This window comes from Canis lupus, chromosome 20 (assembly GCF_048164855.1).
Source record: "Canis lupus baileyi chromosome 20, mCanLup2.hap1, whole genome shotgun sequence".
NCBI lineage: Eukaryota > Metazoa > Chordata > Mammalia > Carnivora > Canidae > Canis > Canis lupus.
Window position 1 is genome coordinate 20,813,713 of NC_132857.1, and position 17,899 is coordinate 20,831,611.

The following is a 17,899-nucleotide window of genomic DNA, read 5'->3' on the forward strand; positions in this document are numbered from 1 at the left end:
GAAATTTATTAAATATAGGTGGGATAAATAGGCAGAGCACAAAGGGTTTTTAGGGCAGTGAAATTATTCTGATACTACAATGTCATTATACATTTGTTCAGACTCATAGAATGTACAACACCAAGAATAAACCCTGATGTAAACTACAGATTTGGGTGATGTGTCCATAAAGGTTCATCAAATACAACAAATGCAGGGCTCTGGTAGGAGATGTCGATAATGTGTAAATAGGTATGGGGGCAGCAGGCATATGGGAAATCTCTGCCCCTTCCAGTAGATTTTGCTGCGAACCTAAAACTGCTCTAAAAAAATGTCTATTAAGAAGAAAATGGGTTCTGTTTCGGTATTCATGGTGCCGTGTGTTTAGCAAGATCCCACAGTGACTTTTCTGTGTTCTTGTACTAAGAACCACTGGATTGGAATCTGGTCTCACTGTACTGCTTTGCTGAGCTCAGGCCACCCTAAATACAGTTGGCTCATAGCATTTTTCATGTCAAAGTACCTAATACTCAGCCTGTTCTCATGCAGAACGAGTCTAGACTACCTAAAAAAATGGAAAGCCCTTATAAGACCCAACGTATTATCACCTGGACTTTTTTTTTTTTTTTTTTGAGATTTTATTTATTTGTTTATTTGAGAGAGAGAGTGTGTGAGCAGGGGGAGAGGCAGAAGGAGAAGCAGGCTTCCCCCTGAGCAGGGAGCCTGATACAGGGCTCCATCTCAAGACCCCAGAGATTATGATCTGAGCCATGATCCCAGGACCCCCAAGATCATGACCCGAGCCAAAGGCAAACAACCAACTGAGCAACCCAGGTGCCCCTGTCACCTGGATTTTGATGTTACTTTCAGAACTCAGCCAAATCAGCTTTTTAAGGTCAGAAGTAAGTATAATAATTCTGAATTTATTGACCCACAGAGGATTTTCTCTTTTAAAATGTGGTCCTAATTGTACATGGGTCCGAATAAGAAGAAGCTAAGAAAACTGAGAACAGAATTTATAAAGATATAAAGTATCATCCAGTCCTAAAACATTGAGTGAGACATAGATAAGTAGGGAAAAGATAGAAAAATAGTTTTATAAATCATTTCTAATGAAAAAAAAGCCTTGAAATTCCATGGTGATTGTAAAAGAACACTTCCTATAAATGTTTTTGATGAAAGCCAACACATTTTTAAAAGATTTAATTGTTCGTGAATATCTGTAATCAATTTCCATATAACTATGGAGCCTAAAACTGAATAGCAGACTTAGGAGTATCCTCATCACCAGATTCATTGTATTGTTTATATGACTCAGAAATGAGATGGTAACAAGACTATTGAGTTAGTATAGAGAAAACAGCACTTAAGTGAACTTTGTTGGTGGTCCATTTAGACAGATGGCCCACAGTTTCCAGAGCTTTTGTGCTTTCTTTAAATAAATACCCCCAATGCTGGAAGAAAAAAAAAAAAAAAAAAGCTGAAGAGAAAGGTGGTTAACTTTTTTGCTGTGCCAATGATTTTTTATTTATCTAAATATATAACCTACTAGCTTTATTCAAAGGGCTGGTTAAAATTGCAATATACCAGATAACCAACCTCGATGCCAACCTCTCTATAACATAATTATATGATGGACATTGAGGTAACTAATTTATTATAGTCTTAGAATCAATTTGCTGCCTTTCAGTTGTATCTATTAGTCTTTTTTTTCTTGACAGTTCTATCATTCCTCTGACTTTTACCAGGGCAGCTCTTCAGATATGGACACATCTACAGAAATGACTTTTTTTTAGAAATGTTTATTACTTAATGTAAATATCCAAAATATATCCATGAAACTTAACCTGATTTCTATAAGAACTGTACTCTTAGTTTCCTTTTTTTGGTGGTGGGGTGGAGGGAGATTGAAACCCAAACTCATTAAATCCTGATTTCTCATTTGTCTATTGAATAGATAACATTTGTAATTTATTAGAGAATTATTTTCTCAATTACTTCATATAAAGGAATCTGAAACATAATATAAAGCTTATCCATCAATAGGTCTCTATGAGGGACTATGGTGTGAGGACTGTTACCACTACAATAAGATATTTTTTTATGAATCGCAGCAGGAGAGTTGGCCAAATGCATTTCTACTCTTTATGTTATAGAGTTTTGTTTCACTGTTTTTATTTTTTTTTAAGTGTGATCAATCATCAAGCAGAAAGAACTTGACAAATTCTCTTGAACAAAAGATAAGGTGCTTGGAAAAACAGAGAAAAGAGGTAATTAAAAAATACTAGTTGAAGCAACTTGTACCATGATTTAATGCTAAGAATAAAATAGAATGTATATCTTGAGTCTTATTTTTGTTATTGGGTCACAGTATTTATCTCTAGGATATTGCATGACATTATTTTGAAAGTGAGTGCTTTTTCTTATTCGCCTATATTTCTCTTACTCAGTCTCTCAGTGTCTGTAAATGAGTGAAAAATGACAAAGTTGGGCAGCCCAGGTGGCTCAGTGGTTTAGTGCCTGTCTTTGACCCAGGGCGTGATCCTGGAGTCCTGGGATCGAGTCCCGCATCGGGCTCCCTACATGGAGCCTGCTTCTCCCTCTACCTGTGTCTCTGCCTCTTTCTCTCTCTGTGTCTCTCATGAATAAATAAATAAGATATTTAAAAAAATGACAGTCATGAATCCAATAATTATAATCAATTTTTCTCAGAACTTAGATGTTTCCTCCACATGGACTATGTGAGCTTATCATCTGTGCCAATATGCCTTGCAACTTGAACACAACTTGAAACTCAAACTGTTAAAGGCCTAAAGTGTAATTGACTTAGGGGCTATGACTTCATGAGCTGGACATCCAACCACATAGGGGTTAGGGGTAATTATCATTAAAAAAACTGCTTGTTTCAAAAATGCCATTAGGGATGTGATGGGTGCTATTTTGAGTTCTATTTTTCTGAGTTTAATGAATGTTAGAAACTCTTTATTCTTCTTGACAGATGAAGAGGTGAAAAGTGTTAACAATTTTAGCACTGTGTATTTTGTCAATTTTTAAATTCCTTTTCTTAACCATTATAAATGTTACATCCCTCATGGTTTTCTCTGTGGTGAGGTCTACTCCTCTTCGATACTGCGTAAAATATTGTGCCATTCTGGAAAATTACTGAACAATAGCAGAGTAATAGTACTATAACATAGAAATGTTAACGTTAATCCTTAAGATGCCAACAGATCAGATATCCTTATATAATAATATTATATAGTCTCTACTAAATACCTATAGTCCTTAATCCTTAAGATGCCAACAGATCAGATATCCTTATATAATAATATTACATAGTCTCTACTAAATACCTATATCTATTTCCAGCATAAGACTTATCTAGTGACTGCCTGTCTGAATTATATATTTTATTTTATAATTTGGAGAATATCTTGCTTCTTTTTAGTCATTGTGATATCTTCTTGATCTCTGTCCTATATTGAAAGTGTTGGAATTAATTTCTCTTAATGTAGGAAATTACAGACTTCCCTTACAAGAAAAGTAAAACGTGGGTCACAGTGTTTTTTCTTCCTTTTATCTAGTACATAATTTTAAAGCTTCCAAATTTCAGCCTAAATCATTTCTAAATATTGTCTTATGATAAAACTATTAGTCCTTGAAAATCTATCCTTTGAAAAAGGTGGTATTATCCATTCATTGCATATGCATTACAAATAATGTGTTGATTTTAAAAAGCATAATATTGTAAGCACATGATCAGTTATTGTGATTTGGAATTTGTTAATATAAATTCTGTTTTTAAAAGCTAGAAGAAATACTTCATTATAATAATCAGTGTAAGCACATAGAAAAATATGGAAAGATTTGAAAAAAAGACCCTTTACATATTAATAAATCTTACATAAAACCATCAACACTCACAAATTTTTATGGGATTTTGATTGGGTTAAACACAGATGAAAATTCAAATAACTAAGCAGAGTTGAAAGTTGCTAATAAATGGTTCAGCTGACTAGGCAAGATATACTGAGTACCTAATAGTTTTTCATATATGAGCCAGTTATGAAAATGGGGAGAGTGTACTGAATTAAATCATCCCAGCCCTACCAGTATTTGGTGGAAGGAATACTGTCTTCACCCATGGCTTGCAAAATCTTAGTAACCTGAAAAAGTGATTTCATTTTGGCCAAATTTCCGAATGGGCAAAGATTCATATTGATTTACCAAACTTTAATAATTTCAGCTCCTGGAAGTTAACCAGCAATGGGATCAGCAATTTAGAAGCATGAAAGAGTCATATGAAAAAAAGGTAAATACCCCTCTGTTTAGTATTTGCTTTAAATCAATTAGCTGGGGACCAAGTCTGTAAAGATTCTCACTGATTTCAGCTGAAGGAGATTTGTGGCTAGCCAACTGTTGAAAAACGATGCGGGTGGGGGAAAGGTGTTGAGTGTATTATTGGCCTCTTGGTACTGAAGATTAATGAAAGATATCAGTGAATTATCTTGAGCATGGCAAAATAAAAAAAAAAAAAGTACTAAAATAGCCTCTAGAGATGTCTCTAGAGTTCTTATGCACACATTTATCAGAGCTCACAGAAAATCCTGGCTTTGGTTTTGTTCTTAGCAGTCACGAACACACAAGGTTACAAGTGAGATGAGAGATGGTTCAAAGTCCAGACTGTTTTATATAAGGCTAGTTCTCTAAATCTTTAACTAGATAGCACAAGCTATTTCCACAGAAAAATAAACAACGGTAACAGTGAAAGTATGAGGGGAAGTGGGACATCCCCTTTTCCACTAACGTGTGTTCTCTATCAAGAATCTTTTGCTTTGGTGAGAAACCTTTTGGAGAGCATACCTTTTAATAGATAAAAGTCAATTTATCATTTTAAATTATCCCACGTTCAAAGAGGGAGAAAAAGAAAAAGTAAATTTCCCTAAATAATTCAGAATTAAGAAACCTGACCACAAGTGAGTAACATAGTAATATTGTTCTTTTCTTCCCCATTTTGATAGGCAGAAGTATTTAGCAAGTGCAGGATACAGTTCCCACTGCACCAGGGCCACCCTGGTCAGGCCACCTGTTCTATTCAATGGGGTGCAGCTTTGGCCTTCACCCTTTCCTGAGGCTTCTCTGCTGGACCCGCATCACTTTTGAAGACTAACTTAGCATTTTGTAGCGGCGTAAGCATCGCACAGGACTGATGAGTGAAAAGCCATGTCTGGTTTTTTTTTTTTTGTTTTTTTTTTTGTTTTTTTTTTTTGTTTTTTTTTTTTCTGGTGCAGACCTGTTTGTTCACTTAACTCCCTACTCCTCGCTGCTGCCCTTTTCAGGCCAGGAAAAGGCACACACCGAGAGTCAGGTTTAGAAGGGCAGGTCCAGAAGTGTCCCGGCCTAAGGTCTAAATGTTATTCCCTCGGAAGCGGTGTGGTTTGGAGAAAAGGAGGGAAGGGGCTGAAGGCTGGTTACGGGGTTTGCATCCCGCACCCCCCCCAACCCCCCCACCCCGAGGAAGCTCTTTTTAAGCTGCACTTGTCGGGATCTTTGCGAAGGCTGGTGGGAAGCGGAACCTGCCGACAGGGGCCGCCAGGAGCGGGGGGGCCTTGGGCTCGGGCGTGACTTTCAGAAGGCGCGTCTGCAACTCTCTGTAAACGACTTCTCCAGGTCGCAGAGCTGAAAACGAAACTGGACGCGGCAGAAAGATTCCTCGGCGCGCAGGAGAAGGAGAGGGAACAGACTCAGAGGGACAGCGACAGGCTGCGCGACCAGACCCGCCAGCGGCTGCAGCGCCAGGAGGTGGGCGGGGCGCGCGCAGCGGACCGCCCCCGCCCCCGCCCCAAGGCCTGAGCATGCGCACTCCGCACTGGGGCGGGGCCCACGGGGCGCGCCGGGGCCCCGGAGCCGCCGAGCAGCGCGCGTGCGCGGCGGTCCGAGCTAGGGGCCCGCGCTGCTCGGCTGCTCGGTGCGGCCCCCGCGGACGGGCGTTCGTGGCGGGGGGGGGGGGGGGTGCGATCCGGGGACGTGGCGCTGCCTTTCTAGAGCATTTCAGCCTAGAGAATCAACCCTGCTTGGACTCATGTATATTATTTTATTACGGGTGTTAATAATGATGGGCAGTCTCTTGCCTCTGCACAGCTGCTTTTCAGCGTACAGAGTTTTACAAATAGGTCTTGCGTCTGGGATCATAAGAAATACATTTGGGGGACGGCCTCGCCCTCATCACCTCGTTGAACTAGCTCGGCCCGTCTGTGAGGAAAATACTCTTTTTGCCATTTTAAAGCTGAGAAAGCTGAGATGTGAAGAGGTTGCATGACCTGTCAACCTTGCCAACCTAGTACCTGGGAACATGGGACTTGAACCCCGTCTCCAGATTATCTGTATTCATTCATTCATTCATTCATTCATCCATTCATGAAAGACACATGAGAGAGAGAGAGGGAGAGAGAGAGGCAGAGACACAGGCAGAGGCAGAAGCAGGCTCCATGCAGGGAGCCCGATGTGGGACTCAATCCCGGGTCTACAGGGTCACGCCCTGGGCCGAAGGTGGCGCTAAACCGCTGGTCCACCCCGGGATACCCAGATTCTGTCTTTATTAATCCTGCTGAGAGCAAGATGGTGGTCCTGAAGCCACAGGCTTCTCTCCTAAAATGCTCTTGGTTTTATTATTAGTTATGGGGCTTAATGGATACTGTAGAAAATGGGAGAAAAATCTTAAGCTCTAGTGGCCTCTCATTTTTTTATGTATGTTAAGATAAAACAAGAACGGTAGCTTTCTCAGGTGAAGTCTTGTGACTGATATTGTGAGGCATTGGCTGTATTTTAACACCTACACCAATCCTCAGGCAATGCCTAAAATCAGTGCGGACAGTCCTTAGTGTAGATTTTCTTATTTTGTGAAGGGCATCTCGGGTTCAGTGGGTGGGAGGAAAGCAAACATGGTTTAGCAATGCCTTCTGGTCCTGGAGCAGTCCCTTCCTTTTCCATTTAGACCCTGATCAGGAATCATGGCAATCGTGGCCTCATGCCCTTGGAAGGAACCATATTCTAGTTGAAGTCCTTTTCTTTTAAATTATGCCAAGTTAGAAAATGATCAGTTCCTTTTCTAAGTGTGTATGAGCCCATTCTAAGGAAAAGCAAATAGACATGTTATCACTTTTTAAAAAAAATGAATCACCTAAGCTAGATATCTTAAATCTGATAATTGTATTGGGAAATACTAATTACTAAAATAGTATACTTTAACATATATATTAGCTATTTTCTCATCTTGATTTACCTACATTCTGGAATACTTATTAGGTTAAAATCTGAATGACGTTAAGGATCCAATTCACTCTACAAAAAGTTTGCTATCTAAAATATAAAATTGGGGATCCCCAGGTGGGTCAGCAGTTTAGCGCCTGCCTTTGGCCCAAGGTGTGATCCTGGAGTCCAGGGGTCGAGTCCCACGTGGGGCTCCCTGCATGGAGCCTGCTTCTCCCTCTGCCTGTGTCTCTGTCCCCCGCCCCCTCTGTCTCTCATGAATAAATAAATAAAATCTTTAGTAAAATATAAAATTAAGAATTAGAAGACAGATGTTGTCTGAACCCAGAGCAAACTGGATTCAAAGCAACTGACCTTGCTTCAGTTTTTTAAAACACAGGACTTCCTGAAGGTTATCTGGAACATGCAGGAGTGATGGCATTGGACTGATTGATCTCTACCTAATTTTTTTTTTAATTTTTTTTTTTAATCTCTACCCTTTAAAAGTAGTAATCACGACAACACAGTGCTCTGAATAATTATCTGTATTGAAGGCTCTCATTTGCATGAAGTTTTATCCTCTTCTCCCTGTCTTCGGTCCAGAATGATGCAGGCAGGATTGAGCTTTGAGATATTTCCTATTTTTTGTTGCAATGACACTTTTCTTTCTTTTTAGAACTTTAATTACTTTTACTAAGTCACTTATCTGTCACTTTGTAACAGTACATTGGAACTAGCTTACTCTGTGGACGCATTTGACCCTTGAAAGTGAGGATTGGGGATTTTGAGCTTTTTCTGGCATCATAAAACTTAGTATTAAAAACTACGGATTAAAGAAAGATTTTCTCTATCTGAACCCTGCCCTCCACCCAGAGAATATTGCTGACATGGAGCATTAAATGGAAATCTAGCAGGTCCTATTTTTGTTGTATTTCGGAAGTATTCCTATAATATTATCTCATCTGAATTTTATTGATTTCGATTTTGTCTTCTTGTTGTTTACTTCAGAAGGAAAAGGAGAGCCTAAATGAAGAATTACATGAATTGAAGAAAGAAAATAAGCTTTTGAAGGAAAAAAATGCTCTCATAAGCAAGAAGAAGGAACATTACGAATGTGAAATAAAACGCCTCAATAAGGTATCAGCCAGGTCAGACTGGGGAGATGGAAGGAGAGATCCCTTCTAAAAAGCACATTCCTTTTTTTTTTCTTAAAAAAAAAAAAAAAAAAAAAGCACATTCCTAATGGAGAGTCACAACGAAATCTGTGCTGCAGTGTAGCAACTAGTCTTTGGAGCTTACACAGGAGCTTCTCTGTAATTTTATAGAACACTCCTATCTGCATCTTTCAGCCACACATGGCTAAGGAGGCTTTAAGAAATTAGTGTCCTTGCAAATAAGCATGATAAAGAGAAACAAGGAGAAAATTTAGAAGACAGAAAGAACTTTTTTTTTTTTAGTTCGAGAACCACATAAAGCAAGTGGGTGTTTGTGAACAATAGCAGACCTCTTGGTCAACCACAAAAGTTTCCTGAGGAAACAGGCTGCTCTTTAAAATCATCGCTATGGAACTGGCTGTGATGCAGTCTATATGGAATCATGCTAAATGCCAAGCCCAAGGCTGAGATTGTGGCCTAACATAGAATAAGCCTAAAATTCACTTTTAATTGGGGTGTGGGGTCTGGGGTTGCGGAAGGGGTTGGAGGAACAATTCTGTTAGAAAAACACAAGTGGTTAAATGCCTTTGCTTCAACTTAGCTAATCAAAGGGGCTACCTGTGAATTGCTGCCAAAGGATGACTAGGGAGAGTTTGTGTGTGTGTGTGTGTGTGTATCTGTGAGAGTTTTATGGACTAATAGCTTAATTTTCCTGGGGAAGGGATTTCTGACTTAAAGAAGCAAATAAATCCTTTGCTGTTGATTTTTCAGACAGTCATAACAGATGTGGACCATAGGAATATTTCTAGTACATGTTTAGATCAAGATACTCGTCTCTCAAATTAGATATTTCTTGACCAAAGTAACAGAAATTACCTTCTAAAACAAGCGTAGGTGACTGGCCTTGAAGAAGTGCTCAGTATTTTGGACTGTGCATCTTGTAGTTAACCTGTGTTCAGAGGATCATTTAAAGATCCTCAAAGTTAACGTTAAGTAATGTGCCTGTGTAGTTGACAGGTTGCTTTACAAATGTGATGCTATATTTGATCTGTTTGTGAGGCAAGTTACTGGTCAGGAGAAAGTAGAAAAGTAGAGACTTCATAAACAATGTACTTCTCTATCCTCTAAGAGAGGAAACAATGTTCAGATACAAATTTAGGGCAAATAACTTTTCCCTTTTATTCTCTGTTGGAAATCCTCAACAGATGAATTACAAGAACCAGCATTCAGATTACATTTGAAATCTTTCCCACTTGCAATGTATTATTTGATAAGTTTTCTTCTGTTCTCTAATTCATTTCTGTAAATATTGGCACAAGAATATAAGCCCTGTAGAAATTAGAACAGCCAAGAACTCTGGACTCTGGTTTTTGCCCATGTCTATGTGTACCCTTCATTTTTGTGTATCTGTATCTATAGTCAACAGAATGTTTTAAAAGTCAGGAAATTTTTTTAACCCTTGTGATTATAATAAAATGGAGAAAATGAGAACAATTAATTTGAGCAAAATCCAGGTATTTATATAAATGTCACCTTCTCAGAGGATTTTTCTGGCCATTCTAATTAAAATTACATACTCTAGCATATTTCCTATTTTAATGTTTCTTTGGAATTTATTGATATCCAGTATATGTTCAGTGTCTCTTATCATCAGATTTGTTCCCTGTCTCCAAGTCTGGATTGTAAATTCCATGGGGGTAGGAGTTTTGCAGAACTGACTTCCCTGTTAGGATAGTAGGCACAGTATTGAGGGCTCATGATATTTCTAATGGCCTATTAATATGTTTAATTTCTCTTAAAATCAGGAGAAAAAAAATGGAACTCTGGGTTGAAAAAACATTTTCATTAGTTTATTCACCTTAATAAGAATGCAGGGTTTTTTTTTTAAAAAGATTTTATTTATTTATTCATGAGAGACACAGAGAGAGAGAGGCAGACACATAGGCAGAGGGATAAGCAGGTTCCTTCCATGTAGCCCGATGTGGGACTAGGACCTGAGCCAAAGGCAACGCTCAACCATTGAGCCACCCAAGTGCCTCAAGAGTGCAGTTATAAACCAATTTTAATATGTATTTATTTGGAGGCATGGATTCACAAATACAACAGTCATAGTATGGCCTAAGTTTTCCTGTTTTTTTTCATTGTTCTATTTCAAATGCCAGCAACAGGGCCTTTTTCACAATATGTTCTTAAATATTTATTGAGTGGATGAATTAATTAAATAATTTCTCTAGTACATAATATGTTCAATAGCCAATTCTGGTCCCGAGTTTCCTGCTTTAACAGGCATAATGCATTATTTATGACTAGTGAAAACAAATAAAAATAAAAGAGTACTTCAGGCCAGAAAAGATTTTGCCCACCACATCTATACCTTAAAGTGTCATTTCAAAAGCATAGATATAAAGTGATGAGCTATGAAAAGTTTTTTTTCTCATTTAGTTCATGTATCAGTCTAATGAAATGTTACAAATTACTATAGAATTTTACACTGTAGATTTTTCTTCTCTTTTCTTTTTCTTTTATTTCCTCTCCTAACCACTGTAATAAATAGAAGTTACTCCAAATGTTGATTTGGGTAACTGTGCATACCATCCATCGCAGCATGGAATTTGGGGCCCACCCTACTTGCACAATCAGACTGTCTGCTGACCCATTCACTCAGCAGAAATTTGTAGCTTCTCAGCTTAGTAATTAACATATGTTTTTCAGAAGTTCACACAACTGTGTGTACTTAGTTCAACTTATTTGCTTTGAAGGAAATACCCAGGGGCATTGTTTTCAGTGAGTTCTTGAAGAGAATCCAGATGTTTAACCATAGTAAGAGAAATTACCTGAGGTGAGGCAGCCAGTGCCACCCATGGACAAAGTTGATTTGTCCAACATCTCACCATGGTGGGATGGGTAGATCTGTTTAGTATGCCTGTGCTGATAGTAAATTACTATTCTAGAATAGATTACAGGTGTTTGTTCAAGGCAGTTGGAAAACCCCAAGATGGAATAAATGTTGATTAAACTCACCTTTCATTTATGACTCATTTGCAAAATTTCTAGAAGCCTGAGTAACATGAAAGGTAGACCAGGAAATTCAGATAGAGCAAGACCCACAAAAACAGTCTGTTCATAGGTGTAGGATATGAAATCGGCATTTTTAATTGAAATCTTAACTCATTTGGCTCACCCCAAACTAGAGTCTCTCCATTACTACTAACACATTTTTAAAAGTTTCAACTAATATGATACTTCCTAAAATTCTGTAGCTTAGCAACAAATTCTAACAAAACATTAATTATTAAACATTTGTTGCTTCTTTAAATTCTTCTTGGAGGAAGAAAAAAGTTCTTGTTTCTCTTACAACTTCCTGAAAAATGATACATACCTACATCAGGCCACACGGTATCCATAGAGTTTAAAGATACTCTATTAGAAAATTCTTAGCCTGTCTATACATATTTAAGACAGTAACTATGCTTTTTTTTTCTTACCTATATGACCATATTATACAGTAATTCAAGAAAGTAAGTTACTAATGGTATCATCAAATGATCATCATTGAAACTACCAAAGAAATTCAGAGGAAGTGAAATCCTGGAGCTCTGAAAGTGAAACTTTTCTATTTGTATAAAGGACTCATTTGATAATGAGCAAGTAGTCATATTGTATGTAGGCTCCTAGACCACACCAGGATGAGGTGTGTTGTGTCTCAATTTTGGCAGGTATGTTATTGAACTCATCATGAACCAAGGTCTTCAGAATAGAGGCAATGTCTTTTATATGATCTGACAAAGTATAGTGTATGTAAGAGGTCATGGTCTAGTGAATAATGATGATAATCTTATTGGCAAATCTAAGTGTCTCTTGTTTCCTTCACCTCCTCACCCTACAGTGAAATCACTAAGTTGTACTGGAGGTCAAGAAAGTGTGGAGCACTTGGGTGGTTCAGTTGGTTAAGTGTCCAACTCTTGGTTTCAGCTCAGGTCATGATCTCATGGTCATTAGATCAAACCATGCATTGAGTTCCATACTGAGCATGGAGCCTGTTTGAGATTTTCTCTCTCTCCTCTCCTTCTGCCCTCCCTGCCACCCCCACTTGCACACTTTTGTGCTCACTCTCTCTCTTAAAGAAAAAAAAAAAAAAAAAGGAAAGGAAAAAAAAAGAAGAAAAGAGAGCAGAGCACTCTCTGCAGCCTGTAGTGAGTTAGTGAATGTTTTATTAGAGAATTACTATGACTGTGGCTAGGCCAGGGCATTATATACTGAGGACAGGGCAGAGGAGCAGCAGTACAATAGATCTAAGGAATAGTGATCTGCATGGGTTCACATTTCTGTGGGTTTTCCTCTCTCCTTTCAAGGGCAGGGCTGGATGGCAAAAATATCACAGTGTCATCTGGGACCAGCCACATCAGCTTTTGAGGAATGCAGATTCTCAGACCCTCTCTCCAGATCTACTGATTCGGGATCTCTAGGGACAGTGCCCAGGGATGGGCATGTTTGCTACCTCTCTAGGTGATTCTGATGCTCTCTAAAGTTTGAGCATTATTGATAAAGCATGTGTTTGATTGAAGCAGAGAATCTGGAGAAATGCTATAGATATGTTTTCTTTTCATGGTGGACTTGGTGGAGGGGATCCCAGACATCAACGTCAAAAGCCCTTCTAAATAACAATGACAGTTGAATAACATAAGATCGTCACGGAGAAAAGACAGAGATTATGAAAAAAAAATTGTATGCTAAAAAAGGAGAAAGAAGTTATTCAGTCATAAAAGTAGCAGCAAAAATGGAGTTCTGTCTTGCCCTGGGCATCTGAGTCATTGTAACAATTATAGAAGAATTCATAGGTAACTCTTAGCTCAACCACGTGCTTATCCTATAACACAGGCTCTTCAGGATGCCTTGAAAATCGAGAGTTCTTCATTTCCTGAGGACTATTTGGGAAAGTATGAGATGGAGTGCAGGCATGAGGAGATGCGAACAGAAATGGAAGTTCTCAAACAGCAGGTGAGAAGTTGAAAGTGGCATGATCACGTAGAGAACACAGGGCCTATTGTTCATGCTCCTTTGAACATATGTGGAAACCTTTCTATTCAAAATGTGTCCAAAGTTTTTGCATTTATTTTCAGTAGAATTATCTAATTTTAAAGCTTGGTGAGAGACTATAGACAGCTAGCCCAACTCCCACTTTATAACAGAGGGAATCGAGTTTCAAATGGGTTACATGGCTTGTCCAAGATCATCCAGTTAAAGGAACAGCTTACTAATTAACCTTTTGCTGAGATTTTATTAGCACTGGTCTAGAGAATTTCACGTAGACACAATTTATTTTGAAAACACTACCACCCCAAACCCTGGACCTTTTCAGAAAATGGTAGCAACTAGGCTGTTATTCTGTAGCAGCTGGCTTCCAGGCCTTTGGGCCATGAGGGCATTTTTAAAGGGAATATTCTGCATTGATCACAATGACTGAAGAGCCAGATCTTTTCATCTACAGCCACATATGGATGGTACTACCTAGCAATTTATTGATCTACCACACCTTGCTCCCCTGCCCCCTCATCCAACCTCAACTCCATGTCACCAAGTGGACAGAAGAGTAAAGGAGTAAGCTGCATGTATCAGCAACATAGAGTTATAGGCACATAGCACTGCCTAAACTATTTGGGTCTAAATTTAGTTCAGCCAGCTGGAGCTGGCTTAGCTGAGGGGCCACCCATGCATATCACATCTCTTTTCCTGTAAGAGGTTAAATAAACTAATGAAGGTAAAGGGCTGGAACAGTTCATGGCGATGTCAATAAATATAGGATAAGTATAGGAATTCTATCTCTGAAGCACACATTGTCAGTAATACATTAGCGGTGGGGGAGAGGATGTTATAGAACAAAGGGCTGGGAAGTATGTCCCTGGAACTGATTTGTTGGCTGTTTTGCTCTTGAGCAAGGCCAACTACAAGGATTTTTGATGCAATACACCAAAGAATTAAGCAATTGTATTATTGCTGTTGTTGTTTATTGTTATCACTTCATGGGAGGTAACCTATCTGTAAGTGTAGAAAATTCAGAGCATTTGATGCTAAAGTTGCATGTTCTCTTCGATCAACCCCATTTGAATAATCTGCCTCATTACATTCGGGATAAAATACATAGTTCAAAAATAAGCCTATGAAGAGAATAAGGGTAGTATTCAGAGTGTTAAAGCTCTGCCAAATTCTCAACCCCTAAAGTATCATTGCCACTAGACAGGATTCCTCTGAAACAAAACAAAACAAAACAAAACAAAACAAAACAAAACAAAACAAAACAAAACTACTTCTTATGTTTAGACACTTGAATCATCTTTGATGCTTTCATATAATGCATCCCACATGCAAGAGAGTCACTCTTACACATGCATAGAGTTTACAGCAATGGCTTAGCTCATATTGGATGCAGACAATGACAGGTATCCTTTTTTTCATTATTCCCAAGAAGTCCAGAATCCATCTCCTTAGTTTTTGTGTGGCTCTTTTGCTAACTTTTGCATACATATTTTAAGTGTGCACATTTTTAATTTGACACCCACAATCACTATATCACCACCCAGTGTTACGTGATACATACACTATAGGATTTAAATTCACAAAGAAACTGAGCTAGAATCTTGGCCACCTGACTGAAGTGATGACATTGCTATCAGTGTTGTGTTTGATAAAGTGTTCAGTTCTGATCAGATGAGCTTCTCTCATTTCAAATGCCTCTGGTAATTGTTTACAGAGCATTAGTTTGACTATGTCTGGAATTGAGCCTCAGATCTTAACCAAAACCAAAACTAAAACAAAATGTAAGCTTAGCTGGGTGTAGTTCCCTTTCGATGCTTCTGGTGAGTAAAACCTTAAAAATTAAAAATGTACATCTGCATCTAGGTCTGTATAACATGTTTAATTTTATCCTCTCTTGCCTATTACATTTTGCTGTATTATTACTGACTTCAATAAGCCTCTAGTTAAAACGTGTTGCATTATTGGTGGTGAAAGTGCTAAGTATCTTAGTATTAATAGACAAAATTCTAGCTACTAGGTTCCCATGTAAGTTGTAATTTAACTCATTGTTGGAAAGGAATTCCTGTATCCCATTCCCTAAGCTTCATTTATTTTCATAGTTCCACACACTAGTCCCCAAGCTATCAGTCAACACTATGCCAGTTAAAAACAATGATGATTAAATCCGTTTTTCTTTTGGTTTGATTGCTTTTTGGAATATTTGGAATATTTCTTGAGAGGTGTTCCACTAATATATTGTTACTTTTTTTTTAAGTGATGTATCCCCAAAATTACTGGGGCAAATTCTGAATACCTTTCAACAGTAATATTTTGCTCTCCCACAAACATGAACCTTTCATTTCTATTTTGTATTCAACTTATTATTTATATTTGGAAACTGGCAGGCCAATATTTAGTGGCTTCACTTAACAGCTATTGTCAGTAAACTGTCTTTTAGAACTTTAAGCACTATTCCTACATCAAAGCCTTGTGTTGGGGATGGATGACTTGCTTCAAAATAGTGGTACTTAACAGTAGGCAAGGGGGGAAGGGGTGCTCATCACAATAAAGAAATATGCAGCAGAATAATGGGTGAGGGCACTTTTTTCTCAAACTATCCATGTTGTTACTTTACTTCTAAATTCCTGACACATACTCAAGGAGGCAAAGTTGAGAACTGTCATTCTAAACAAAGCAAGAGATAGAATTATGACCATATCCTTTAGGATAGAGTCTCACCATGAAGAAATATTCACGGAAAGAGGATAGAAATTATTCAGATTGAACAACCCCAGGTAGCACCTCTTCTGAAATCATTTAAATGGCTTAGAGAAAAGGATGCTAACAGTAACAGCAAGTCAATATTTCCTAGGTGCAAATATATGAAGAAGACTTCAAAAAGGAGCGATCAGACCGAGAAAGACTTAATCAAGAGAAAGAGGAGCTACAGCAAATTAATCAAACTTCTCAATCCCAGTTAAACAGGCTGAATTCTCAGGTATAAGTCAAAACAAAATAATCTTTTCCAGCATATGTGTATTTTTTTATTTTTTTTCATTAAAAAATCAAGGCTTTGGCTCCTTTTAATTGACATTGGTTTTCTTTGAGAGGTAAACACCTGGGATGAAATCATTCTTAAACAATCTTGTAAAGAGATGAAAATGACTGGAGATTTCTTTTAACTTAAGTCTATTAAGGAGTTACCTAAGAAATTGGATTCCAAAGTCTTTTATAAAATCTAATTCTTTTGATCTTTTTCTCATAATATTTATCTTGGTAGAATGGGAGTTGAACTACCTAATACTCAAAATTCAAATCCAAAACACTCCAGCACAGTGAAGTTGTTTCTAAACTCTTGTCATTTTCTTTGAGGGCTATGTTGGGCTATATTGGAATGTTCCCGTCTTCCAAAAACATACATATTTCTAAATGCCATTTATATATATAAAACACAGTGAAACCAAGAATTTGTTCAGTGGGCTCCCCAATTAAATGTAACTGGAGCTCTCTCAAGGAAGCCACATAACATTAGCCAGTTTATTGGAATAGAATACATTAAATGTAAGCATATTACAATTAGATGTAATAGGATATATTAAAAGTAGGCTCAGGAAGTTGCATGATGGGCAAATATTGATGTTAATGAGGAGAATGTAGCTAACACAACTTTGGCCTAAGAAAAGAAAATGAACCACAGAATTTTTGACTTACAAAATCATCCAATGCTTTTCAGTAAATAGGAAATTGTTGCAGGACATGCTGTGACAGCTCTGGAGCTGCAAGATTCTTGGTCTCAAAAGAAATGTTTAACTATTTGTAATCCTCTTCTTCCTAATACACAATATACTGTGAATTAAATTTAATTTCTTTTCTGACATGTTTTTCAAGGATTTGCTTGAAATTCCTAATTTTACGTGCAAAAATTATTTGGCAGAACTATTTTCTAAGAAATTAAAAGAAATAAAATAGTTGCAAAAGCATAACAAAATGCTTTTCTAAAAATAATTCATGCAACTTACTACTCTGACTACTCTCGGTGAGGAAATGACTCTCCATTTGTATGTCTTACATGCAAAGCTCCCTTAATCTTTTCTAAGTGGTCACTGCACAAATTATTTTACTTCCAGACATTTTTTAATTCTACTATATTCAGTTCAGATTGATGATAAATTTGTGTCTAAGATGGGCAATGTCTTTGCCATTGTAGATGTTCTAGTGCATCCAGGAACACATGACCATCTAAATATTCTAGAGACTATAATCCACAAGTAATTTTCATTTCTCTGTCATCTGTAAACGAATTTTGATTGATACTAACAAAATAATGCATTGTCTGCAGAGAGTATAATTTAATAAATGAACTAAGGGATAATCTTGGTGATATCTTAAAACTATCAAACATTTTTCTTTAAATAATGATAGTCCAAGCATTTATTTTTCAGAAGCTTCATTCACCCTGGTCAAAGGATGACAGAATTCACAAAGAGATGTAGTAAATGGCTTAA

General features: G+C 37.7%; 1 protein-coding gene across 3 annotated transcripts in view; it reads left to right on the forward strand.

Moving 5' to 3' along the window:
- TNIP3 (TNFAIP3 interacting protein 3) overlaps positions 1-17,899 on the forward strand; it is a 103,137-nt gene that overhangs the window by 70,338 nt on the left and 14,900 nt on the right. For all 3 annotated transcript variants that reach the window (XM_072788553.1, XM_072788554.1, XM_072788555.1), the window contains 6 exons: positions 2,169-2,249; positions 4,226-4,291; positions 5,650-5,781; positions 8,236-8,364; positions 13,260-13,379; positions 16,267-16,392. In XM_072788553.1, the coding sequence (XP_072644654.1) occupies positions 2,169-2,249; positions 4,226-4,291; positions 5,650-5,781; positions 8,236-8,364; positions 13,260-13,379; positions 16,267-16,392 (654 nt within the window). The remainder of the gene's footprint in view (positions 1-2,168; positions 2,250-4,225; positions 4,292-5,649; positions 5,782-8,235; positions 8,365-13,259; positions 13,380-16,266; positions 16,393-17,899) is intronic.